Source organism: Lentinus tigrinus, assembly GCF_003813185.1.
Source record: "Lentinus tigrinus ALCF2SS1-7 unplaced genomic scaffold L226scaffold_21, whole genome shotgun sequence".
In the NCBI taxonomy this organism is placed as follows: domain Eukaryota; kingdom Fungi; phylum Basidiomycota; class Agaricomycetes; order Polyporales; family Polyporaceae; genus Lentinus; species Lentinus tigrinus.
In genome coordinates this window covers 226,220-248,289 of record NW_027137930.1, presented here as the reverse complement: position 1 = coordinate 248,289, position 22,070 = coordinate 226,220, and the positions used below count along the sequence as shown (strand labels likewise).

At 55.6% G+C, this 22,070-nt stretch overlaps 7 protein-coding genes across 7 annotated transcripts; 2 read left to right on the top strand and 5 right to left on the bottom strand.

Annotated features, from left to right (window-relative positions):
* Positions 1-167: 167 nt before the first annotated feature.
* Positions 168-3,504, bottom strand: L226DRAFT_572873 (uncharacterized protein; the record flags this gene model as incomplete). Its single annotated transcript, XM_067684744.1, has 5 exons — positions 168-2,419; positions 2,479-3,070; positions 3,135-3,251; positions 3,312-3,404; positions 3,460-3,504. 5 exons carry the CDS (start codon positions 3,502-3,504, stop codon positions 168-170), a joined length of 3,099 nt encoding a protein of 1,032 aa, XP_067533334.1.
* A 1,334-nt stretch (positions 3,505-4,838) lies between these two features.
* L226DRAFT_536936 (S-adenosyl-L-methionine-dependent methyltransferase) lies at positions 4,839-6,002 on the bottom strand. Its single transcript, XM_067681225.1, has 2 exons — positions 5,556-6,002; positions 4,839-5,493 (listed from the first exon to the last, which is right to left on the bottom strand). Exons 1-2 carry the CDS (start codon positions 5,865-5,867, stop codon positions 4,930-4,932), a joined length of 876 nt encoding a protein of 291 aa, XP_067533333.1. The 5' UTR covers positions 5,868-6,002; the 3' UTR covers positions 4,839-4,929.
* An 886-nt stretch (positions 6,003-6,888) lies between these two features.
* Positions 6,889-8,085, top strand: L226DRAFT_572871 (uncharacterized protein; the record flags this gene model as incomplete). The annotated part of the gene is made up of 4 exons (XM_067684743.1): positions 6,889-7,128; positions 7,192-7,523; positions 7,579-7,691; positions 7,766-8,085. The coding sequence occupies 4 exons, from the start codon at positions 6,889-6,891 to the stop codon at positions 8,083-8,085; spliced, it is 1,005 nt and encodes a 334-aa protein (XP_067533332.1).
* A 959-nt stretch (positions 8,086-9,044) lies between these two features.
* On the bottom strand, positions 9,045-11,222 carry L226DRAFT_489856 (uncharacterized protein). Its single transcript, XM_067677291.1, has 7 exons — positions 10,934-11,222; positions 10,718-10,879; positions 10,503-10,661; positions 10,366-10,444; positions 10,177-10,305; positions 9,775-9,980; positions 9,045-9,715 (listed from the first exon to the last, which is right to left on the bottom strand). Exons 1-7 carry the CDS (start codon positions 10,970-10,972, stop codon positions 9,464-9,466), a joined length of 1,026 nt encoding a protein of 341 aa, XP_067533331.1. The 5' UTR covers positions 10,973-11,222; the 3' UTR covers positions 9,045-9,463.
* Positions 11,223-12,801: 1,579 nt separating this feature from the next.
* Positions 12,802-14,073, bottom strand: L226DRAFT_614632 (uncharacterized protein). The gene is made up of 4 exons (XM_067686668.1): positions 13,695-14,073; positions 13,370-13,607; positions 13,189-13,311; positions 12,802-13,113 (listed from the first exon to the last, which is right to left on the bottom strand). The coding sequence occupies exons 2-4, from the start codon at positions 13,601-13,603 to the stop codon at positions 12,934-12,936; spliced, it is 537 nt and encodes a 178-aa protein (XP_067533330.1). The 5' UTR covers positions 13,604-13,607; positions 13,695-14,073; the 3' UTR covers positions 12,802-12,933.
* A 326-nt stretch (positions 14,074-14,399) lies between these two features.
* On the top strand, positions 14,400-16,618 carry L226DRAFT_614631 (uncharacterized protein; the record flags this gene model as incomplete). Its single annotated transcript, XM_067686667.1, has 4 exons — positions 14,400-14,901; positions 14,961-15,488; positions 15,540-16,112; positions 16,187-16,618. Exons 1-4 carry the CDS (start codon positions 14,743-14,745, stop codon positions 16,616-16,618), a joined length of 1,692 nt encoding a protein of 563 aa, XP_067533329.1. The 5' UTR covers positions 14,400-14,742.
* A 2,559-nt stretch (positions 16,619-19,177) lies between these two features.
* Positions 19,178-21,283, bottom strand: L226DRAFT_466429 (beta-lactamase/transpeptidase-like protein; the record flags this gene model as incomplete). The annotated part of the gene is made up of 6 exons (XM_067675976.1): positions 19,178-19,906; positions 19,956-20,144; positions 20,198-20,452; positions 20,510-20,618; positions 20,670-20,905; positions 20,963-21,283. The coding sequence occupies 6 exons, from the start codon at positions 21,281-21,283 to the stop codon at positions 19,178-19,180; spliced, it is 1,839 nt and encodes a 612-aa protein (XP_067533328.1).
* Positions 21,284-22,070: the final 787 nt, after the last annotated feature.

The following is a 22,070-nucleotide window of genomic DNA, read 5'->3' as shown; positions in this document are numbered from 1 at the left end:
TGAGACCCGGACGCGATAGAACATGACCAACAAGCCAAGGAAGATATCCGCTCTATATAACCAACCCACGAGGCTGGGTCCGACCTCACAGCACCGTCCCGGATATGCTCGCTGTTGTGTCTATTTAGAAGGCAGAACTGCGCCAGTTCTCGCAATCAAACAGCGCTCTAAGTGATCATGACCCGCCGAGAGAAGCGTTGGGCTTCAAGGAGCACTTCGTTCGGAGGGTAGTTCAAGAATTCCGGGCGCATCCTCGAGGGAGGAACGCGCTCCGACCAGTTACCCAGGTACGCCCGGAACCTATAGACGCACTTCAACACCTTCGCTCCGTCCGAGTCCGATTTAAGATCTCCAGGAATCATGTCGGTCGAGACGGCCACGACGGGTTGCTTGGCGACCAGCGGAGTTTCTGAGGCGGACGGGAAGATGATCACCGCGTCAATCTCATGCACGCCCTCCCCCGCCAGCTTCCTGAGGTCCGGCATGGCATAAAGCAAGCTGTTCGACGAGAGATGCAAGTAGATGCTGTTGGGGGAGCTTGTCGTAGACTTGCTCACTGAGGTTCTCGGGAAGGAGATAATCGTGAGCTCTTGATCTGTCGTGAGACCGTCTGCAGTGCATGTCGCCATTCCAGAACCGCGAAAAATTTCCTCCTCTATCCCGCTGAACGAGCGCGGGGCCCATCGGAACCCGGGAAATGACAGACGTACTGGGGCATCGACGAGCGCGATTGCAGCTGGGAGTGTCCGTACTTGCAGAAGAAAGATCCGCATGCGCGCGTCCTGCCCATGTTCATCGAGGAGTAGCGCGACGTCCACATTCAGCAACCCGGCCACGGCGACGGTCTCGTCTTCGGGCTTGCTCGTCGTGCGGCGCATGAGCAGACCTGCGATCTGGTGGAACGTGTACCGTGCATCGGACCAGGTGCCAGTCGTGTCGTGGTGGAGAAATCGGAGGCTTGGGGACATGAGGAAGTCGTTCCGGATAGGGCTGTAGAGGTTGATGAGCCCATGTGACGGCGGGAGGAAGATCTCCCAAGATGCAACGAGCCCGTCTGAGAACTCGAAGTAGAGCTCACGCGAGAGAAGAGCCTCTTGCAGCGTCCATACGCGCTGCACCCAGGTAGAGGTCATGATGCGCAAGTAGTTCTCGTCCATGGACTGCGCCATGGAGCACATGGAGCGTATCCCGGTGTCGAAGACCAGGACCTTCTCCGCAAGCCGATACGTCTGCGCCATCAGCCGGATTGCTCTCTTGCGCAGATCCACCTTCCCAGGTACACAGAGCGAGTCGATCCAGAACGCCCCGCTGGGTATGAGTTTGTGGGCCGCAGTCGAAATTCGCATGACCTGGCACATAGGAAGGCCGTGCTCCGTCGTACTACCAAGCCCGTCTGCCCACACGTGAGATATCGCAACGTACGGACGGTCTCCCGCGCGACGGACGCTGAGGTTGTGACCATCGTAGGTGAGGACCGGGACCTCGTTTTTGAGTAACAGGTCGGATATGGCAGAGAGGGGAGGTGAGACAAATGGGCACGAGCATGCATCAGGAGTGTGTTGTGTTGTGTACCCGGCAGAGTCGATGTCGCGGATGATACAGCGAGCAGAGGTACAGCTCGTATGCTCGACCTGAGCTTTCCGAACGAACGGCTTCCGTGCGCATGCGAAGGCCAGCAGTGCGAGTGCGAGCGAGTCATGAGTGACGCCGTGGACGGTGAACGGACACCACCCTGCCGCGATCATCTTGCGCTGCAGGACATACGTAGCTGAGCCTGCGGATACCTCGCTCCGTTTCGGCAGGGTGTGTGTTCGCTCCCTCGAATCCGCATCGGCCCATATGAGTTCTTTCCGGCAGATGCTGTGTACAGCGATGTACAGCCCCGTGGAGAGCGTCGTAAGGCTGCATATCATTTCCGCAGCATCGTCCTTAGTCAGTCCGGTATCCCTGAAGATGCCTCGAGAGTCCTTCCAAGGCAGCGCCGCTTCGTCAAGGGCGAGAAGTGCCCGGGTGAGCACGTCCTTGATACTTCGTGCTCGAGCTCCTCTGGTTTGTTTCCCTGCGGACTTCAGGTCGCGCAACAACTCCACGCAGAGGATACACATGTTGTGGCTTGAGAAGGCGATCGAGCAGTCTGTCTGGCAGAGAAGGAGACGCTCGGGGATATGCATGTCGAGAATGGCCTCCAGGACTCCGAAGGAGAGTGCGCTCTGCCAGAGGGCGAGATGGTCTCTTCTGGTCATCCCAGGTCTGTACCTCCGCCACACGTAGGCAATGAGAGATGGGGAGACGGCGTGTCCGTCGTGCCTTGCACCAAGCCAGCGCATGGGCGGAAAGCAGATGAACTCGCTATAGATATTGGAGCGTGCGGCGGCCACCGCCTCCGCACGGTGCAGATTGACAAAGGCCATTCGCGAATCTGAAGTGTACAATGACCATGAGCATCGCAGGCGACCGCGCGCAGGTATTACAACTTACGGAGTGGGGGTGACATAGGCTCAGACACCAGAGACAGATTGTCTCGGAGCGTAAGCATTGACCAAGGCATCGGTGAGCACGGCATGAGGTGCTGACGTTCATCCCGCTCGTCCAACCAAGTCTTGTAGAGCAGTTTGAAGAGTGCAGGAAGAAGTATGACCTCACGTCCTCCCATATGTCGCGTGCTGAAGGCGAGAAGAGTGTGCAAGACGGCCATAACGATTGAATGGGCCGTTGACTGAGGGCCGAGGAGGTAGAATGCGGATCTCGAGAGTGCGCTCAGAAGTGGGTTGGGGTAGACGAACCAGGAAAACTGGGATGGGGCGTGCTCGGACAGGAACTCCCACTCCAGGAGGGCGTAGACTAAGTTGGAGAGAGCGGGTCTTGTTGGTGGGCCCGGACCCAGCAGTGTCGTATCGATGGGCGAGTTGGAGAACTCCACGACGAAGTCTCTGACCAGCAAGACGGATTCCCTGGTTTGTAACCATGTGTCAGATGGCGAATATCTGGCTGATGAGCCTTCTTCGACCATGTTGACGATCGCACCAATTTGCAGTAGCTGCGTCAAGCGATCGACAATCCTGTCGTCTTCCTGAAAATGCAATACACAAACATGAGAAGATACTGAAGACGAAGTAGTGGCGCAGATGACTAACCTGTTTCTCCTCGTTTCCGACAGTACACAAGGTACTGGAGACGTTCAAGTGTCCTCCTGTACATCGCAAAAGTTCTCGCCGCGACCAGCTTGAAATGTCAACAGTCTGTTCGTTCGTCTGCGTGTTCGCTCCTGAAGGTCAGCATGAATTTCCAATGAAACAGTAACAGTGCCGCACCTCAGTGTCAACGACACGACCGAGACGTTCAGCTCGGCGCCCATGCGCAGCGAGCTTGTCGATCTCAATGAGGATGCGCACCCCCAAAGGAATCTAGCCCGCAAGTCTGGTTCAATGAATACTCTCAGCACACGACGTAGCCACTCACCTTCAAGGCGTACCCGAGCGGCGTTGCCAGCATGCCACGCAGCATCGTGCGACCCATCTTCTTGAGACTCGTTGACACGTCGATATCAGCGGGTAAGCCGAGACGTCTACGGCTTGTTTGGGCTGCCATGTCACGCTGAATTGAGGCCAAATGTCGAGAGGAGATTCCGGAGACAATCCTTGCCGCTCACGTTGGCAACGGCAGTCTGCCGCAAGGCGTCGAGGTCGTAGACGCGAAGTTCGAACAATGCATGGCACTGCGGTTTGTGATCGATGATCGGGTATACGCGGTATGGTTTGACGGCGCCTGATTTGAGTAAGCATTGATCTGGACTGAAATAGTTACGAATACGTATGTTCTTTGTAACATGTCAAGCTGTGAACGCAGGCAGTGGTGCAGACTGAGACGCTAAACATGCCAGTGCGATCTGTCTCGACAACCTGGCGGAGCAATGGGCGGTCTGCGGGGTGCGGAGGATGGTCGGCGTATCTGAACGTTGCACGGTGCACTCGAGCGAAGCGCGGGAGCTGCAACTGCAGGAGTTGTGCGGCAGGCCGCGCTTACACGTGCGGGGTCGGGTCGAAGGAGAGCCCGTAGATGCTGTTGTAGAGGGTGATGAGGATGTGGCGGCGGTCGATGAGCTGTTAGTATACGACTTGGTTTTATATCGCTGGCATGACTGCATGAAAACGTGTGCGCGACAACCCGGAGGATGGTGAGGGGCTCACCTAAAAAAACCATGCCTGTCTTCAATTCGTTACATGCACTTCCATACAGGCTGTGAGTTCGCAGTGGGAGATCCGGGACCCGGCAAACGAGTTGTTTTTCATGAAGCAGTCACATTAGTGGCGGCGATGAGACACATCCCGTCCTCTTCACGGTCTAAACATATGGCACGAGGGCGCAGGGTGTCGACTTGGACGAGGATTATACGCGTTATCGGGACGTGTCCGGGTCTCCTTGAGTACCGTGACGGGGAAGGGACCAGGCCACGACAGATCTAGAGTAGGAAACGGAGCAAGATGCGTCTTCCCGCAGTTACATATGTCCTGCTAGCACGATGAGATGGCAGAGGGGAAAAAAAAAACATAGAGGATAATATGAGTACCTTATTCACGTTCTGAGCGCGACGGAGACTGAGGAAGAGGAAACAAGCCTCAGACTAGCAGTCCGAAGTAAAGGTGTGTAAACGACCGCTTCTAATCAATAAGCAACTTGACAAAGGCTGATATAAACCTGATAATAAGCCTTCTACAAACTCGGATAAGTATGTTTTCTATACCCCGAGTTATCAAGAAAGACGGCTTCCTCTGACTTTCCTCTGGCCTTCCTCCTCCTCCCTCCGCGTGTCGTGGTAGCATACGCAGACGATGTTATGAGGTCTGATATGGAGCACAGTCTGCATGCGTGCTACGATAGTAATGGTGAGCTCTTTCATTACATCGAAAAAGACAGCTGGATGACGGGTTTTCATGCGACAGGATCAGCAGGGACACGGGCAGTGATGCACCACGCCTCCCACTCCGTAGGCACCTCCCCATCCCCGTATTTGCTTGTCAGCTCCTCCAACAATGCCGCCTCAAAGTGCGGGCTCGCTCTCGCCATCTCCTCGTCACTCCATACGTTCCGGAGCATCGTCATCGTCATCCCGGCATAGCTCTTCATATACTCTGCCACGCTCGGGACCTTGATCAGGTTCTGGTGCAAGACGAGCTTCACGTCCTCGAACCCGGTCTTCCGCATCTGCTCCTCGACGAACTTCATATCGGTCCAGCTCTCGTTCTCCCCGCGATCTTTCATGAATACGTTCACGAACTCAGCGAACGGCGGTACTGGCGGAGCTCCAGGGATGCGTGCGGCCGCCCCGACGGCGACGGGGTGCCACCCAGCGCGCTTCCAGATTGTCAGCGCATTGGTGCCGGAGGGACGGAGGACGCGGAAGCACTCGGCAAGGCATGCTCGCGGGTCGGGAACGAGGAAGAGGGCGAAGTTCGTGATGACATGGGTGAAGTGGTCCGACGGTAAGTCCATTCTCTGCTCGGCGTCGTCGTCAGCGTGAGCACCTCCATTTTGAACCCTCTCTCCACGCAACGTACCTGCGCGTCGACTACTTTCGCGCTCGCCCCCGCCCACCCGCTTTGATCGATGCGCTCCTGCACGCTCTTCACCATCCCGGGGGAGAAGTCTCCGCACACGACCTGCAGCCTGGTCTTCGCCGCGGGGGAAAGGGCCTCATAGAGGTTGAGCGTGACAACGCCCGTTCCACATGCGTTGTCGAGGACGACGAGCTCCGAGCTGCCATCCGCACGGTCAAGGCCGCATTGCTGGATGAGGTGCAGCGCGAAGGGGCTGGTAACGACCTCCCCGGCCTTGTACTGCTTCGCGATGTCGGGGTTTTGCCAGTCCATGTGTGGTGCTCGTGGTTGGGTGGTGGAGTACTGGAGGACTTACAAGCAGTAGGTGGTTTTATATTCGAATGTGTATTGGGTAAAAGGGGCACGCTGCGGACGGTACTGGTGTTTCACCCCTGTCATCTCGCTTGTTCTGTGCCATCCGATCGACCCATACCGTGACCCCATGTCTGTATGGCTGCCCACCACATCCGATGGGACCGGAGTTTGCGTTCGAGTTGCAAGTTACATACGTAGTCCCGAATTGCGCGCGTCGTGTTTGTAGTCTTACTCAGCGCATGCGACCGCAGGATGGCGGCATAGCCCAACGACTGTGAGGGTCCTCACAACCTTGGCTGACGAATAACATAGTCACTGTTCGCAACGGGGTACCTGAGCGGTGGGCGTTGAATCTGTTGGACCGCAAGGCTGTCATGAGACAGCGATGCAACAGATGTGATGACAGCGTCATTCTGTCCAGGACGACATGTTGTTTTCAGAGAGCATTGGCCATGGTTGTGCCTTCTTCATGACGGTGTCATGTGTGGACCCACAGGATACATGGGGGGTAGTAGTCTGAGTGCCGTTCTCAAGCAGTGACCATCAAAGTTGCTGCAACTTTATCACTCAAGACACCATACGCGCATCCATCGCTTTCCAGGTGAGCACTGTTGCCCACGTCGTTATTTGCCTTGCGCAGACTGCTGCTCACCAATCGACCGCATAGTTGCTCCAGCACGGACTTTCAGAACAAGCGCAGCCGGTGTGAATCCGCCGTGCGCGAGCGTGCGGTAGCAGCTCGACATCACCGCTGACCGCTCGTTCCACGTGTACCTGGCCAGAGGTAGAGCCCATCTCCGCGTGGTAGATGTACAACGAAAATAAGACGAGTCGAGGTGGGGATACATGGCGCGGACCCATCGAGCATGGGGTTGGAAGAGACCATGAGGGATACGATGGCTCCACGGTACAAGTACCAAGGTGCGCCGTCCCGTAGCGGAGTGGATTGAGACGCAACTGTGCTGTGGTACTTTGCACCATGCCGCCACCTCCCTCGTCTTCGGCTAGTGGTAACCCAGACCCCGTCGACGACATCCTCATCCAACCATCCCTTAACTTGCTGCTCATCGGGACAACCCTATCCTCCTCGCTCGTTCCTATCTTTGTCGCTCTTTTATTCTTCTCCACTCGTCGCACCAGGCGGCGACCGACCTTCATCCTGAATGTTCTCATGATCCTCCTGGGACTCACGCTCGGAGCCGTCAACGGTTATAATCAGGTAACGCGGGCTACATCCAGGGAACGGTCTGACGCTCACGACGTGTCGGATTCGTTTCTCCAGGCGAGAACGTTGCTCGGGTTGTCGATCGCGCCAGTGTTCTCTGTCGCGTACGCGTCCCTCACCATCCTGGTCCCGATGCTCACGGACTGGGTAGTAGTCCTCCGCGTCATGGCCATATACCCGCCTCACAAACTGTCACACCGGTGTCTGTCGATCATCTACGGTCCTATGGCACTCGTCAAGCTCGCCCGCATGGTCATTGATGCCGTGTTCATCGTTCAATGGACCCGTGCGGTCGTCCGCAACGCAGAGAGCCCGTTCCGGGCCGGCATGGAGGCCTGGGCAACTCCGTATCCCAAGTTGGCGTGGTTCTTTCAGTTGTTTGACTCTACGTGAGTGCGACCATATGTATGTCATGTGGTTCTACTAACGCGCATCACTTCTCAGATACGTGTCAGCAATATTCCTGCTGCGACTAGGCAGAGGCACTATGGACGCCTCTCGCCTACGGAAATATGCTGATGCAACTGGTACTGACGCCAGTCAGGATCAGGACGAAGGTGAGCGTGCGTTTTGCATGTCTACACTCTTACATGAGTACTTGGTACTGACGGCACATGATGCATGGTCTTAGATTCGTACTACCGCCGCCTGCAGACGCTCTTCTGGATCTCGACCTCGAACTTCATCTTCCCCGTCATATTCAACCTGGCGCAGCTCATCCTTGTGTTTCGCGACCCGAGCTTCCTCGACGGCGCGTACATCCTCCTGGTGAACAGCTACGTCGAGATACTCGGCGTGCTCCTCGTGACCATCTGGGCTTCCGGGACGGGCGATGAGCAGGTTGCTTCTGCCAACCCTGTACTAGTGAGCTCTCCCTTACAGTTCGCTCCCGGGGAGCCCGCTGAGAACCAGGATGGCAATGAGCCAGCAGATGAACCCGAGGCTCAGTAAGTGCTTGAACGCACTTAGGGGTCCGCGCCGTCCTGGTTCTCTCCATCATCCACTCAGGCTCATGACACTGCTTTGGACAGTGCAGGCGACCTTTCACCACGTCACTTCGCTGAATAAGTTACATATTTCCCGCCACTCGTCAGGTACTTCCCCCTCTGTAGCATAGCGAAAGAATACATCCAGGCCTCGTCTACTGACTCCTTGCAATCTTGGATACCCTCAGTTACAACTCCTGTATTTCTAACTTCTATATATTCAGATCCAGAGTTCGTTGGCGCGAGAAGTCCCTTTGGAGCCCACTAGTAGAGTACATGCTCGCCATGTTGGCAATGGTAGTCAAAACAATCCTACCTGCCGCGACTACCCGATCCCACCTCGCATGGACCGCCGACGGTCACGGTCCGCCTGGATCGCGCTCCTGTATATGGAATGTCGGGGAATGAGAGCCATACGACATGGGGATCGTCGGTCGGCGCGCGACGTGGGCGCGTCATGTTCGCGTGAGTAGAGGTACCTGTCGCAGTTTGACAGGGCTCCCGCAAGCATCTGGCCCTGTGTCCACGACGGCTGAGCATTACAATAGATGCCGATCTATGCGAGGTATCGAGTCCCATGGCCTGGCAGGCTAAAGGTGATCTCGGGAATCTATTGCGCGTCGTTACTCGCATGCAGCTCGTTTAGTAGACGAATTCGTCGTGGGCTGGAGCCTGGAGTGTCCAGACGTTGATCTGGTGAGTTGTCAAATAGCAACCGCAAAGGTTTGTATTCATTCCTTGCGACATGGATGTGCAACCCGTTTCGTGGGAGTACTTATGCGGTCTAGTCGAGGCGAACTGTTTCGCGTAGTCCACTGAACGTGTTGTGCTAACCCTACGCGAGACGCCTCGGCGACCGCTCACAATCACTGGTCCGCGGGACGATATCAATGTTGATCGGCCGTTTGGACAGTGGAGCATCGTGGCGAGGGGTCGGAGGGGAGGTGCAGAGAGAAGTTCTCAGTCACGGTATGCGCAAAGATTACGATGCAATAATACACTATGTACTCAGGAAAGAACGGGGAGAGATGATGCGTCTTAATGCAAATGAATGTGAGTCTTATGGCGGATTCAACCTCGCCAGGATCAATAGTCAAAGAGGTGGGTTCTCTGCTAGGTGACATGTAGTGTATCATATGTACGACCAGGGGCCTCAGCCTCTACCTGGGTGAATCGTACACGCATCGTCGCAAAAACAGCGACGGTAGAGACCGCTCTAAAGAGGCCACCCCTCAAGCAGCAGGGTTGGTTCCACGAGGGCGCAGTCGTCGTCGTCCGCTGCGTGTCAGTGTCACCCCAGAATATCTCCGAGAGTCTCCTACGAAAATCTCCAGTCATGGCGCTCAGGCGGCGGTTCCTGTCACGGTGTCTGCAGACTCGATGTCCCCGGGCTCTTTGCGGTCGTAGAGTTCGAGGGACTGACGGTCGTCCGTGCGGGAGACCGAGACGTTGATTGCCATAGGACGCAGCTGGTAGTCACCATGCGAGAGCTCCTGGTTGCGCACATGTCGGTCCGATATGACTTGAGCACCTGACGACTCGTTGAGGGAGTATCCGAGACCGACGCGGATGATGATCAGGGTGAACACGAGGCCCTGTTAGAGCACTATGGGTCATCTTCCTTCGCAACAGGGCGTAGCAGACCGAGACTCACGATGAGCGGCTGGAGGGCGTCAAGGCAGACATACTGCGCGTTGGAGCCCGCGGCGTAGGTTCCCAGCAGGGACGCCAGTGCGGCGGAGTAGATGGCCGCGGACTGAATGAGTGTCTCGATGACATCCCATTGCGACGTCGCCGCCGTGCCCGCACGGTACTGGCGGACCTTGCGGTTGGACCACATGATACGTGCCGTAATGAGGACTAGACGCGATCAGGAAGATTTTGGAGTTAGCAGGGGTACGGGGCGGTTGAATGCCGGGCACGTATGAAAAATGATTGACAGCGGCGGTGGGGCGGGTATAGTGGATGTCAGAAAGTAGATCAGGGTGTGAGTAACCGAAGTCCGGAGACGGTGGATAATTTGCAAAACCAAAGGAAACGAGAACAGGGCACTCACAGGTCGCAAGCAGGTTCGTCGTCAGGGAGAGTGCGAAGAACGAGGTGATCCATGGTTGCAGGTTGCTCTGAAAGATGGCCGTGCCGGAGTCGATGAGGGTGAACTCGAAACATGCGCCGTACCCCGAGACTGTCGCATTCAAGCCATGAGTACTAGGCGACGAGGAGAGGAACAAAGAGAAGTGCATACTCGCGGTGCCCGTGAGGAGCAAGATGGGCAAGATCACAATCCACCACGCACGGTTCCATACAATCCAGAGGCGGTATGACTGGAAAGGTTGGAGAGTTCAGCCGTCTAACGTGGTCTATCAGCTTGGGGGGACTCACAACAAAGCCGTCACCAACAAGCGTCATGGTGATGAAGATGACGTTCTTGGCAATATGTGTGGGGTTGTTGAGCCTCAGGTAAAACTCCAACGTCCCATCAGGCTTCCCTCCTTCGTTGACAAAGCCCACCACAGCTCGTTGGACATCAAGACACAAGTGCTACACCAAGGGTGGCGATGAGGGATCACGAGGGTAAGTGAATGCATACGACGTACCGCGACAGAAAGAATGTACATGACAGTCGACGTCGCGAACAGCATTTTGTTGAGGGAGGCCCGGGTCCGGACCTTCTCCCGGTACAGAAGAATCCATATCGCGATGGCGTAGAGTACGGAGAATGCCCCGAAGATCAGCGACTCGAGGAAGAGAGCAATGATCTACAAGATACGTCAGCACGCCAAGAACAGAGCCACGAGCAAGACACAGCTAACCTCAGCTCTGGGCAGGGGAAAAACTTCCTCGTCGGACATTTCTGCAGGTCAGGCAGCGACGGGACCTGAAGGAGGGGGAGGCGAGTTCTTGGCGCGGGGTCGGATGCTCCTATCATGTTTAAGTACCCAGGGCGACAGACTCCTCACAACCGACCCTCTCGGGAAAGCAATACATATGTACTTAGCGCGAGATCTTGGAGACGATGGCGACGCGCCGCGGCAACTCTGGTCATGGTGCGTGCCCGCGGCTCCGGAGGATATGGCGCTTACCGGCGAAGTTCGACTGTGGTGGCAACGGACGAACGCTCCATGTTATTGAATGCCTTGTTACGTTGTCCCTTAGGGTCAATTGATCTCATATGAGCGATGGATATAGAGAAGCGCTGTAGTCCTGGCTGTGCAGAGTCGCTATTTTGATGCAGACAACGCTCACTTCTCACACCCACGCCTATGCCCCGCAGCGACACTACTGTACGGCAGATCTCAGGCGATCAACGCGTCCGGGTTGACTTGTAAAGAGCCGATGACAGCCAGCGATCTGCTAGCCTTTTCCGTCAAAACGTTCGGATGGAGCTGGAGAGGAGCCCGAGGGTATGAGTCGGACACGATGGGACTTGGAGCCTGGGAGGCGTGCTAGGGCGGGTAGTTTAGCGAGTGCGTCAAGTTGATATATACGTACCGTCTTCACCGCACTTTGCCGAGCGTGTCTCATATTCTGGAGGCAAATGCTTCCAGCAAGGCGGTTCGGAATTGATGGTGGGCTCAGGGCTCGCGGATCTAGAATCTACAAATCAGCTCCGTGGACACACCAGAGCACGGGAGGGGGGCTTTTACGCGGAAGAGCCCACAAGATGTGCGATTTTCGAGACATGATAGGGCGGCACTGCAGTAAGGCTGCGGAGGTGCCATGGTGGCGCGACCGTAACTTTGACGGCTCTGCGAGTCTCCCAAGAGTTTCCACTCATATTTTGACGACATCGTCATCGGTCATCAATGAGAGCGATCGAAACGGGGGAGTATGTCTTGGGGCTGTCATCAGAATGGCAACTCTGAGAACGGTCCGGACGGATAGCAGTGAACGTACATATAGTGAATGTGCCCGCATGCACGCGATGACTGTGATCACCGATCAGAATCTGTAAACGAGATTCAAGACCGACAGCCGCGCTTCGCTACGTCCAACATCCCATCAGCATACATTCTATGCATCGAGGTGTGGACAAACTGTATGGGGTGTCTGCGGCACTCCGTACACTTAGGCTTGAGTCTTGGATGCACCCTGGGTCGAACACCTACTCGCGGAACGCCTCCAGCTTCGTCTCCGGTCGTTCCGGCCATTACTACACATCGGGCACATCAGTAATAGCGTAAATATCATGAACGCCACGAACATCTGCTGGAACGCCCATCAACAGCGACGCGCTCTTCCCGGCCCCAGAAGACTCGTGCAGCCTGGCGAGTGCATTCAGGAAGTGCTCGAACCCCTCCTCGTGCGTGCCGATGTTCAGGTCGAAGAAGGTTCTCTACGACGACGACCCGCGCACCCGCGGGGCCCCAGGCTTCCCAGGGCAGAGCCGGTGCGTCCTTATAGATTGTCAAAAGAGTGCGGCAGACCTACACTGTTGTCATTGAGCTCGAAGCAGCTATCAGATAAGAGAGGACTCACGCGTTCGCAAGCGAGCAGGTCGCCGGTATCAATGTAGGCATAGGGATCTCCATGAGCTTTATAAGTCTGGTGAGTGCTAAGTCACCAGCGGCTAATGCCGCAAGAACTGTGGGCGCAGCCTCTGCGCAGCGAGTAGTACTAGTACCCACTTCAGACAACTGGTCAGTCAGCGCGGATGGCTATATCAAGATGGAAGCCGCTTGGCCAAGGTAATACATTGCACAGGGGGACAGGAGAAAGAATCTGCAAAGCGAGAGAGCGAGTGGCAAAAACAATGGAAGACGCACAAAGCAGAAGGAAAGAACTGGACCGATACTGTGTACTCGATAACCGTTCACGCACTCAGTATAACAATCTCAGGATACCAATGCTCTTCCATCCCGTTGTGCACGCGCTTGATGCTCATGATGTATATGTCTTCGAATCGAGGTAGCCCCGCCCTAAGTCGCGCCTCCTCGGCATCGAGCACGCGCCCTTCAAGCCGCGCTTGGACGGTCTCATTGACGATGACAGCCTGTGGAGGCGAGTGAGCAACAGCGCACGCCACGGCTGAGTACGGCTGTGGCAACGGCGTATAGAATAGGCGTACCTCAAACTCTCGATGTTGTGCATCCGCGAGCTGCATGACGACATGCCCGAGCAGGAGCGGCTTGCCATTTGCGGGGACTTGCAGATAATGCGCAAACTTCAAGACTTCGTCGTCATCTATCAGCTACGCCACACTCTGCGAGTCAGTGTGAATGGCATGATTGGCAACAAAATGCACGTACTCGCACTGAGTCTAGCTTGACTGCACCATGGCGCGGTAGGCGGCGCGTGACGTTCGTCCAGGCGTTCTCGAAGTTGTCGAGGTAGTTGAGGCCGCTCTCCTTCAGGCGCGCCACACAGTGTTGAAGGCGTAGACCTTCGTGGCCATCGGCTCGGATGGAGTACAGTAGCTCTGGAATTGGTCGCTGCTCGTTGTCAGCTTCCTCTGAAGTCGAACTTGGGCGCCGAGCCGTCATGTTGCTGGTCGAATGTCCGGGTATGGTGGAATCGAGGTGGTAAGATGAGTCTCGTAGTGGAAGGAAACAACAGTGATTATATCCTACGCACCGTCAAAGCGAAAAAAAAACACGAGGTTGAATGGTCATAGCGGCTTCAGCCTCCAGGGGTAGCTTGCGCCTCGCACCATCCGATGCTGGGACAAAGCGAAGCAGTAGTCTTTGATACAATTCACTCACCTTGAACAAGAGCAACTTCAAGTGTGCTGTTCTTACTAGTGATGTCCGTCTCCGAGGGTGCGGCCCATGCGTTTGATGACGGTGTCAAGGACAACGCGACAGACATTTTTGTGACGTTGCGAGGCGATAAGACGTGCATTCAAACTTCGAGACATTCGGTACGAGTACTCAAGCTGAGCTCAGTAAAGCATGCCAGCCAGCAAGTAGTACCAGGTGAATGCGCGTATGCTGAAGAAGAGGAAGAGGAGGAAGAGTACTATTTCGGTAGATGTGGCCTGTCGTTTACTGCGTCTATCTTTTCGCAGTAAAACCGTAATCACTCAAGGCATTTATTTATTTACTTACACTTACTTACTTGCTGCTTACACCAATTAGAAATCGTCTACTTATCCGGATTGATTATCTACGTCCAACTCCTCGGAGTCACTTGCTCTGTTTCCCTCCGTGAACTCGATTTCATGTTCCTCCACTTCTGGCTCGACACCATCTCAAGACGGGCCGAAAATTTATGTTGACCTTCATAACTCTCTGTGCGAAATTTACAGGATCGTGTACGGTATCCCACCCTCCTCGATACAGTGGTTGAACATGCCAGCGATGCCATGTGCATCGTTTGGTAGTGCCTCATGCTCAGGCTAATCAGGTATGCACTCTGGTCTGATATTATATGCCAGAGTCGCTGGAGAGGAGGACGGGAAGCGCAGAAGGTGCAACTTCTACCTGCCGCGAGGTGTCTCGGTGCCTCGGTCGTCATGGGCAGCGCTGGGAGTCGGACTACTTCGATCATCATGAGACTGGTCTCTGACTTGCGATGTCTCCAGTCTGAGTTATCTCCGACTCTTTGATTGAGGAATCTCCCCACCGGTTCACGCAAGCGGCCGTGAAACTTTCGACGAAACGTGGATCTGCATCCAGTGAGGATGAGGACTATTCTCACTTTGCTGTTTGTGGCGGTACTTCGTCCCAAGACCGTGACAGCTGTACCCTTCCCTGCGACGTCCAAATATGCTACCCATCACACGCACGAGATCCGGCGCGGCGTGGAGATCAAATCGTACCATCCGCCCTCAGTCTACGAGGTACTGTGATTGTTGCTTCCCAGCCTTGAAGACCTCACTGATCTGTTCAAACTACCCAGACGTATGATGGTGGTATCGATCATCCTCTGTCCAAGCGGGCTGAGGCTTCTGTCGAAGACTCGGCTGTCGCCTTCATTCAGCTCCGCCACGGCATCGTCGTCAGTGACCTACAGCTTGTATCTTCGTTCTACAGTGATACAGCCAGTCACGTCTACTTTAGGCAGAAGGCGAACCGCATTCCGTTCGCGAATGCTGTGGCCAACGTGGCCTTCAACAAGGGTAGGATAGTAGTCGTGTTTGGGTCCTCATTTGTCAATGTGTCCCGAGTGGCTTCGCCTACACCTCCCTTACCCGTAGAAGACGCAATCGCCATAGCGGAGAAGCAACTCGATGGGACCGATAAAATCTATAACCCAGACCACTTCCCCGTGCCTCAGCTCGAATATCTCATGCAGGATGATGGCTTCGTCGCACTCACGCACTCCTTCCAGGTCCGGAACGCCGCGGCAGGCACTTGGTTTCAGGCGTTTGTTGATGCCGCTTCGGGCGAGCTCGTATCGATCATCGACTACGTTGCGCACGCTTCCGTGAGTACGTTAGACTTCCAGCTCATCTCCGTCAGCTGACGCCGCTCGTAGTATCTCGCACTACCCGTCTGGAAAGAGACACTTTCGGAAGGGCTCGAGATGCTCGTTGACCCTCAGGATCACGCGCTATCCTACAAGGGTGACACGACGTCGGTCACCACCGCGTCCAGCTCTGAGTTTGTCTTCGACTATCCTCTCGACCTCGACGAGGACCCAACCACGCAAGCCAACGTGGATGCGGCGCGCGTTAACACCTTCTACCTCGTCAACACCGTCCACGACATCATGTACAAGTACGGCTTCACTGAGACCGCATTCAACTTCCAATGGAGCAACTTCGGAAAGGGCGGCAAAGGCGGTGACCGTGTTCAGATCTCTGTGCAGTCGAACCTTGGCATCGACAACGCGGCCGCGTTCACCACGCTCCCTGAGGGCATGCCCGGCTTTATGACCATGATGCTGTGGGACTACACGAACCCCGAGAGGGATGGCGCGCTGGAGAACGACATCGTCACCCATGAGAATATGCACGGCCTTACAAACCGCATGACGGGTGGCGGTACAGCGAGTTGTCTCCGAACGACCGAGTCTCGCGGGATGGGAGAAGGATGGTCGGATGCCTTCGTTGAGTACGTCCCAACTCGAGCGCGGAGTGTACAATGATCTCTGACATTCATTCATGCAGTTGATTTAACAAGACGGACGCGTTTGTACCCGACTTTATCATGGGCCAGTATGTGACGAACGCCACAGCAGGCAGCCGCACGTACCCGTACTCGACCTCGGCCACTACGAACCCTTTTCGCTACTCCTCTATTCAGACACTCAACGAAGTGCATGGCATCGGAGAAGTATGGGCGAACATGCTGCCACGCCGCCCTCGTCACGGCCAACGGCTTATCCAACACTGGCCGCACAGATCCCAGCGTCGTCTTCCTCCGCCTCTTCATCGACGCCCTTCCTCTCCAACCATGACTTTCGTCAATGCTCGCGACGCATGGGTTCAAGCGGACGTGAACCGTTACGGCGGCGCGAACAAGTGCACGCTCTGGAAGGCGTTCGCGAACCGGGGCTTAGGCGTCAACGCTGCGAACTACGTCGATGACGATGGTGTCCCGGATGACTGCTGAGTATCGTACAACAGATGGTACATAACACAATAAGTTACGAGGCATGGCGCATTACACAGCGTAGAACACGGGCGCTGGTTGACCGGTGTTGTCGAACGTCGCGGCGGTGCACAGGGACGGCGGCACAGGTCCACGCGTACCCTCCTTCCCTAGTTCCGCTAGCCACCTCAAGCGCTCCTCCCCGTCCTCCTCTCCCACCGCCGTTCTCGAGTCTCTGATGCTTTCGGCGAACGCCTCTTTGATCGACGGGGATGTGAGCTCCTCGAATGGTCCACTCCCGGCGTGTGGAACGCGCGAGGCAACGTTCCTCAGGGCAGCCTCGGAGTCATGCTTCGACGCGGAGATGAGCTCGCCCTGGTCTTGAGTGGCCCAAACGGTGGCGAACAGCACGCAGACGATCTGGACATAGCCGTTGGCCAAGGGAATGTACATACTTGCGGCGAAGCGAAGGTCAAGGAATGCTTGGACGATTTGAGCGATGTCGAGAAGGATGGGAACGGCAAAGCTCGCAAGCGCTATGCGCATGATTTTTTGAACGTCAACTGTAAGTTTGAAACGAGAACAGTATGAGTCGCGTGTCCACCCCGAACTGACAGAAGAGGCTCACGACGCGGTAGCGTCCAGGACCTGTTCAGGCATGAAGGCCGCATGACGAGGAGCGTAGAGGCGTACCTGATAGAGGTTAGCTGAAGTTTCCGCCGGTAGTTCGACGGACTCACATATCGTCGAACAGCTGCAGGATCCACAGGACTTGAACGAATGTCGTGTCTAAAACCCGTTCTGTGTTCGCAGCGTTGTGTAGGCGGACGAGCAAGATGGCGGCTATCGGTACTCTAGCCCCTTTCATCACTACCATAGGGCTGCAGAGTGCGACTGTTGTCCGGAGAGAGAGAAGCCGGGAGGAGCATCCGGAGATGACTCGGAAGAGGAGGATTGACTGAACGCATGGCGGGACTAAGAATACGAAGGATGAAAAGGCGGTAAGGAGTGTGGGGGAGATTGCAGAGTCCGAATTCACAATAAACTCGCTCTAGTTCAGAGAAAGGTGAAGTCAGTCGAGATACATATCGGTGTTTAGAGGTAACGACTTACAAATATGCGTATTGTAACTGCACCCTCGACCATGCCGAGGAAGACACTAAGGAAGCTGAGAATAAAGACGGGCCGTCGTCGGAGCGAAGTGTCTGAAAAGTACAACAAAACAATGACGACGGGGACGAGGAAAGAAGAGAACACCGTGCCGATGAGTAGCAACTTGAGACCTTCTCCGGGACGGAGGGAGGCCACGGAGCTAGGGACCATCGGGTTCATGGCCTGCCTGCTGCTCACGACGAAGGTGCTGGGCGCATGGTCGTGTCATTTCTCGGGATGAGGGCTTTAAGCCGGCGGCGGGACGCCCGTGATATCTGCTTCGCGTTCTGATGCATTCATTATAGGCTCGACATCACTGCAATTGTCATTGATCATCTTGCCTATGCCTGCAGTGAATGGCGCTGGGGACCTAGAGCTCACCGTACGTAGTACATACCACAGCGTTCGGAGTCCCTCATCGGCCACGTCGGTGAGAACATAGCACTGGAGAGCCACCAAACCCAACACGAGAGTTACGCACATTGCCAGTCGTACCCACGGCTGAACTCACTTTCTCCGCCCTGTGTGCAGCACGGTGAGAAGAATGTCAGAGAAGTGATGAACTCATTTACTGTGCTTCTCCCGGCGGGCGTCGGCGGTGCTCGCCGCTGCCTGTCTCTGCCAAGGGGAAGATGTTAGTCATGTCAGAGTAATAGAAGTGCCTTCATATGGCGGTAGCATCTCTGCCTCTAGCAAGGGTACAATCTCGACCAAGTCTTCTCTGACAGATTCCCAGTGGGCTTAGGATAGTCTTTGCCCTGGAATGCTTCCCCTGCACGATCGGACCTTAGAGGGTGACAGAAAGACGGGGCAGCTGTACTCACTCACCTTTAGGATTGCGGTAGTTTGTTAGAGGAAGGCGATGATGTCGAGGAGGTGAGAAGACAGAAGTCTATCAGCCGCTCCCCACGGCTGTGAGGATCGCAATACCGGCGGCAGCATCCAACGCGCGACTTCTCGAACGGAGGCTGAGCATGTTAGTGTTCGGCTTCCATTGCAGTGGGTAGGACGGGGCTGTGAACGGTCAGTGAGCTGTTCATCGATAGGGCAAGAAGGCTCACCGTCATCAATTTGATAGATGCGGTCAAATGAACCGTCCCGCGCGGCGCTACCCCCGGCCACCACCAGCATCATCTCAGCGCCCAGCCTTGACCACCGCCAAAGAGTCGAGTCAGCCCACGCGAGACAGACATCTCCTGAATATCTCTATGGCACAGCTGAACATGAACACCACGTTGTGGATCGACGCTCACAGGATATTTCGTGAGCAAGTCCGCAAGATCGACCGGAATGTACCTGTCAGTGTTTGCGTCGCTGCTCCCGTCTGAGACCGTGACATCTTTTGTTGACTTGTTGACTGGACGCGAGGAAGCCGAGGTGAAAGACATGACATGCGTCGTTGAGATAGTCAGAATTGAACACTCAGCCCTACCACATATCCCATATCTTCAAGAACCACACGTCCGCCCTGTCGCGGATGGTCTCACCGGTACCCCTCGGTCCTTCCTCACTGTTCATCACGCCACAACCAACCACAAAACCAGGGCTCCATATATCGCACTCAACCTCCACACCCTCAGGAGGAGAGAGACCACGGTAGGCAAATGGAGTGTCGTCCTGACCATAACCGCTCGGGAACAGACTGGCAGGGCTGAGGACGAGGGAATCGTAGCCGTCTCCAGAGCATACACGCTGCATCGTCAAGTGCGAGAAGAGTACGTGCTTTGTTTCGCCGTATAGAAGCTCCGGGTCGAGCTCCCCGTCGGTGACGGCGGCCCAATCGGAGAGGATGCGTCGACAGGTGTCATGGCCAGTCGTTACCGCGCACAGCGTAAAGTTCTCGTATCCAGGGTTGTAGTATATACCGGCGTACTGTTCAATGGGGACCATGCTGAATGTTTCTGCATCGCATCGTGGGGTCTGACGAGACGAGTGCGGGAAGGAGTGCGCGAGGAGGGAATCGTCTGGCCGCGAGTATTGTGGGACATCGATGGTGTGGTCCAAGTCGAGGTAGTCTTGTATGATGCGGAGTGGGACTTCCACCTGTGCATAGTGCGGTCCGTCTGAATTGGCGAAGGTGGCAACGCCAAGCCCGTGCTCGGGGAGGAAAGTAACGTCCGTCAAGAAGCCGGGGAGGCCACCGCCATGGCTTATCACCTACGTGAAATGTCAGCATCGCATACGCAGACTCTCGCCATCGACTCACATCGTGACCGAGGAGCGACGTACGCATCCATCCCATGCCGTAGCCTGTGATGGATGTCGACGGTTTCACTGGCTGCGCAATGACAATAGAGTGCGCGCTGGTCATCTCGTCGAAGACGGAGCGGGGCAAAACTGTGTGGTTGGTGTACGGGTTGACTCCGCCATTGAGGAGCATCGCGAGCCATTTGGTCTGCATGGAACTCGTCAGCGCCCTGAGTACTATTCCAACGCTGGGTAGCGTACCATGTCCGTAGCGCTTGATATAACACCGCCCGCGCCCGCGATGAAGTCAGACACCTTTTCTCCAGAGAACCAATACGGGATTCGACGATGCTCGGAGCCGCTCCATGCCTGACTGAAGAGCTGGCTTTCTTCAGCCTCGTCCCAACGGTATGTTGTGGTGGTCATGTTGAGGGGATCGAAGATTCGTTCCTTCACGAACGCGGTAAACGGCTTCCCGGAGTACAGAGAGACAAGATGCGAAGCTGTGATGTACATCTGAAGAAGCCGTCGATACTCAGAGATGATACTGCATGCGGCCAGGTCTGCACGTACCAGGTTGTTGTAGCTCCACTTCTCCCGGAGCTCGTACTTGTGCTTCATGTACCGCATTCTTTGAATGAGATAGGGCGGCGAGTCGTCGTTCAGCCAGGACATGTCATGCCTGCGAATAATTTGATCAGGAGCGCGTTTTTATCTCAATGTCGAGACGAACCTCGTGAGGCCAGAGACATGTGTCAAGATATCTCGAACGTTCGCTTTCTCGGTCGCCCATACGTCGGCCACTGCCCAATCTTCGAGAAGCAGATCCCGAACTTTAGTGTCCCACGTAAATTCTGACACGGTCGGAGGCAGAGCGGTGACGTTGCGACCGTGTGCGAAGTCGTCCATGAGGATACCAACAGCGCTCACTAGGAACGCCTTCGAGCACGATCCAATGCTGAACAGTGTCTACAGATCCTAGTGAGACCGGGATACCAGCGATATATACTATGCAGTCCCGCGTACCTCCGGTTTTGTGGCATTACCGTCTTCAGTCACGTTGCCCCAGGCCCCGAACTCAGTGACAATCGAGTCGCCGTCAACGCGTACCACGCCGACCGACAGACCCGGAACCTGCTTCTCCTTGAGCAGACCTTCAGCGTACGCTGAGATCTCTGGCGTGATTGCGGATTTGCTGCGGGAAGCGCTCGGTTGTTGTTCACCGCGGATAGGGCCTGGATTCTTGGGCGCCGTGCTCAGGGGCACTTGGGCGGGAGATCCGAAGACGAGGAACGCCTGGCCAGTATGAACCAGGGCGACGAGGGTGATCAGCCATGGAGGGAACATCGTGGGATGCTGGAGACGAGGTCGATGGTGAATAAGTCCGTGGGCCCTTATATTGACTGTCCGCAGCTGATCCCGGAGCCGCACTATCAAACCCACATGACTGTGCCTTAGCGACTCTATTGCACGCAGTCGAAGGTTGTCGAATGTCGGTTGAAGACGCGTGCTATGGGCGGAAGTAGAGGGGCTTGTCCAGGACTCCAGGTCAAAGTGGCGGTGCACGGCACGACACTGCAAAGAAAGCATCCTTTCGGGAAATAACCAAGGGGTGGATATTGAATTACCGAAAGATCTCTTACGAGAATTACCCTGATATCTGCCTTCGTTACTGAGACGAGACAATACAAAGAGGATAACGTGGCCGTTATCCATAGTGCCGGGATCTTTCGTAAATCGTACTGTCGTACGTCTCTGGCCACACCTGCCCTTGCGCCAGTCATTCCAAGCTACAGCGCTCGAGAACGCTAGTGTCTCTGGATCAACATGGAGTAATGAGACAACGCGCAGGAGGACTTACCGTGACAACAACCTCCTCGTCCGTCAACGCGGTATGGAGCCACGTATACCCAGCTGGTAGCAAGGCCGGAGACCATGTCATGCGACACGGGAACCTCCCCTCCAAGACCACCTTCTTCTCTCCCACATCCCTCCGCAGTCGCCGATAGGAGCCCATGGTGCGAACCGACTGCACGTCCGAGCTGTCGACCACTTTGTCGTCTGGTATCAACGTCTGTCGGGTGACGCCGCGGCCGCACTGCCGTACCCACGGGTGCGCGTCAATGACGACCAG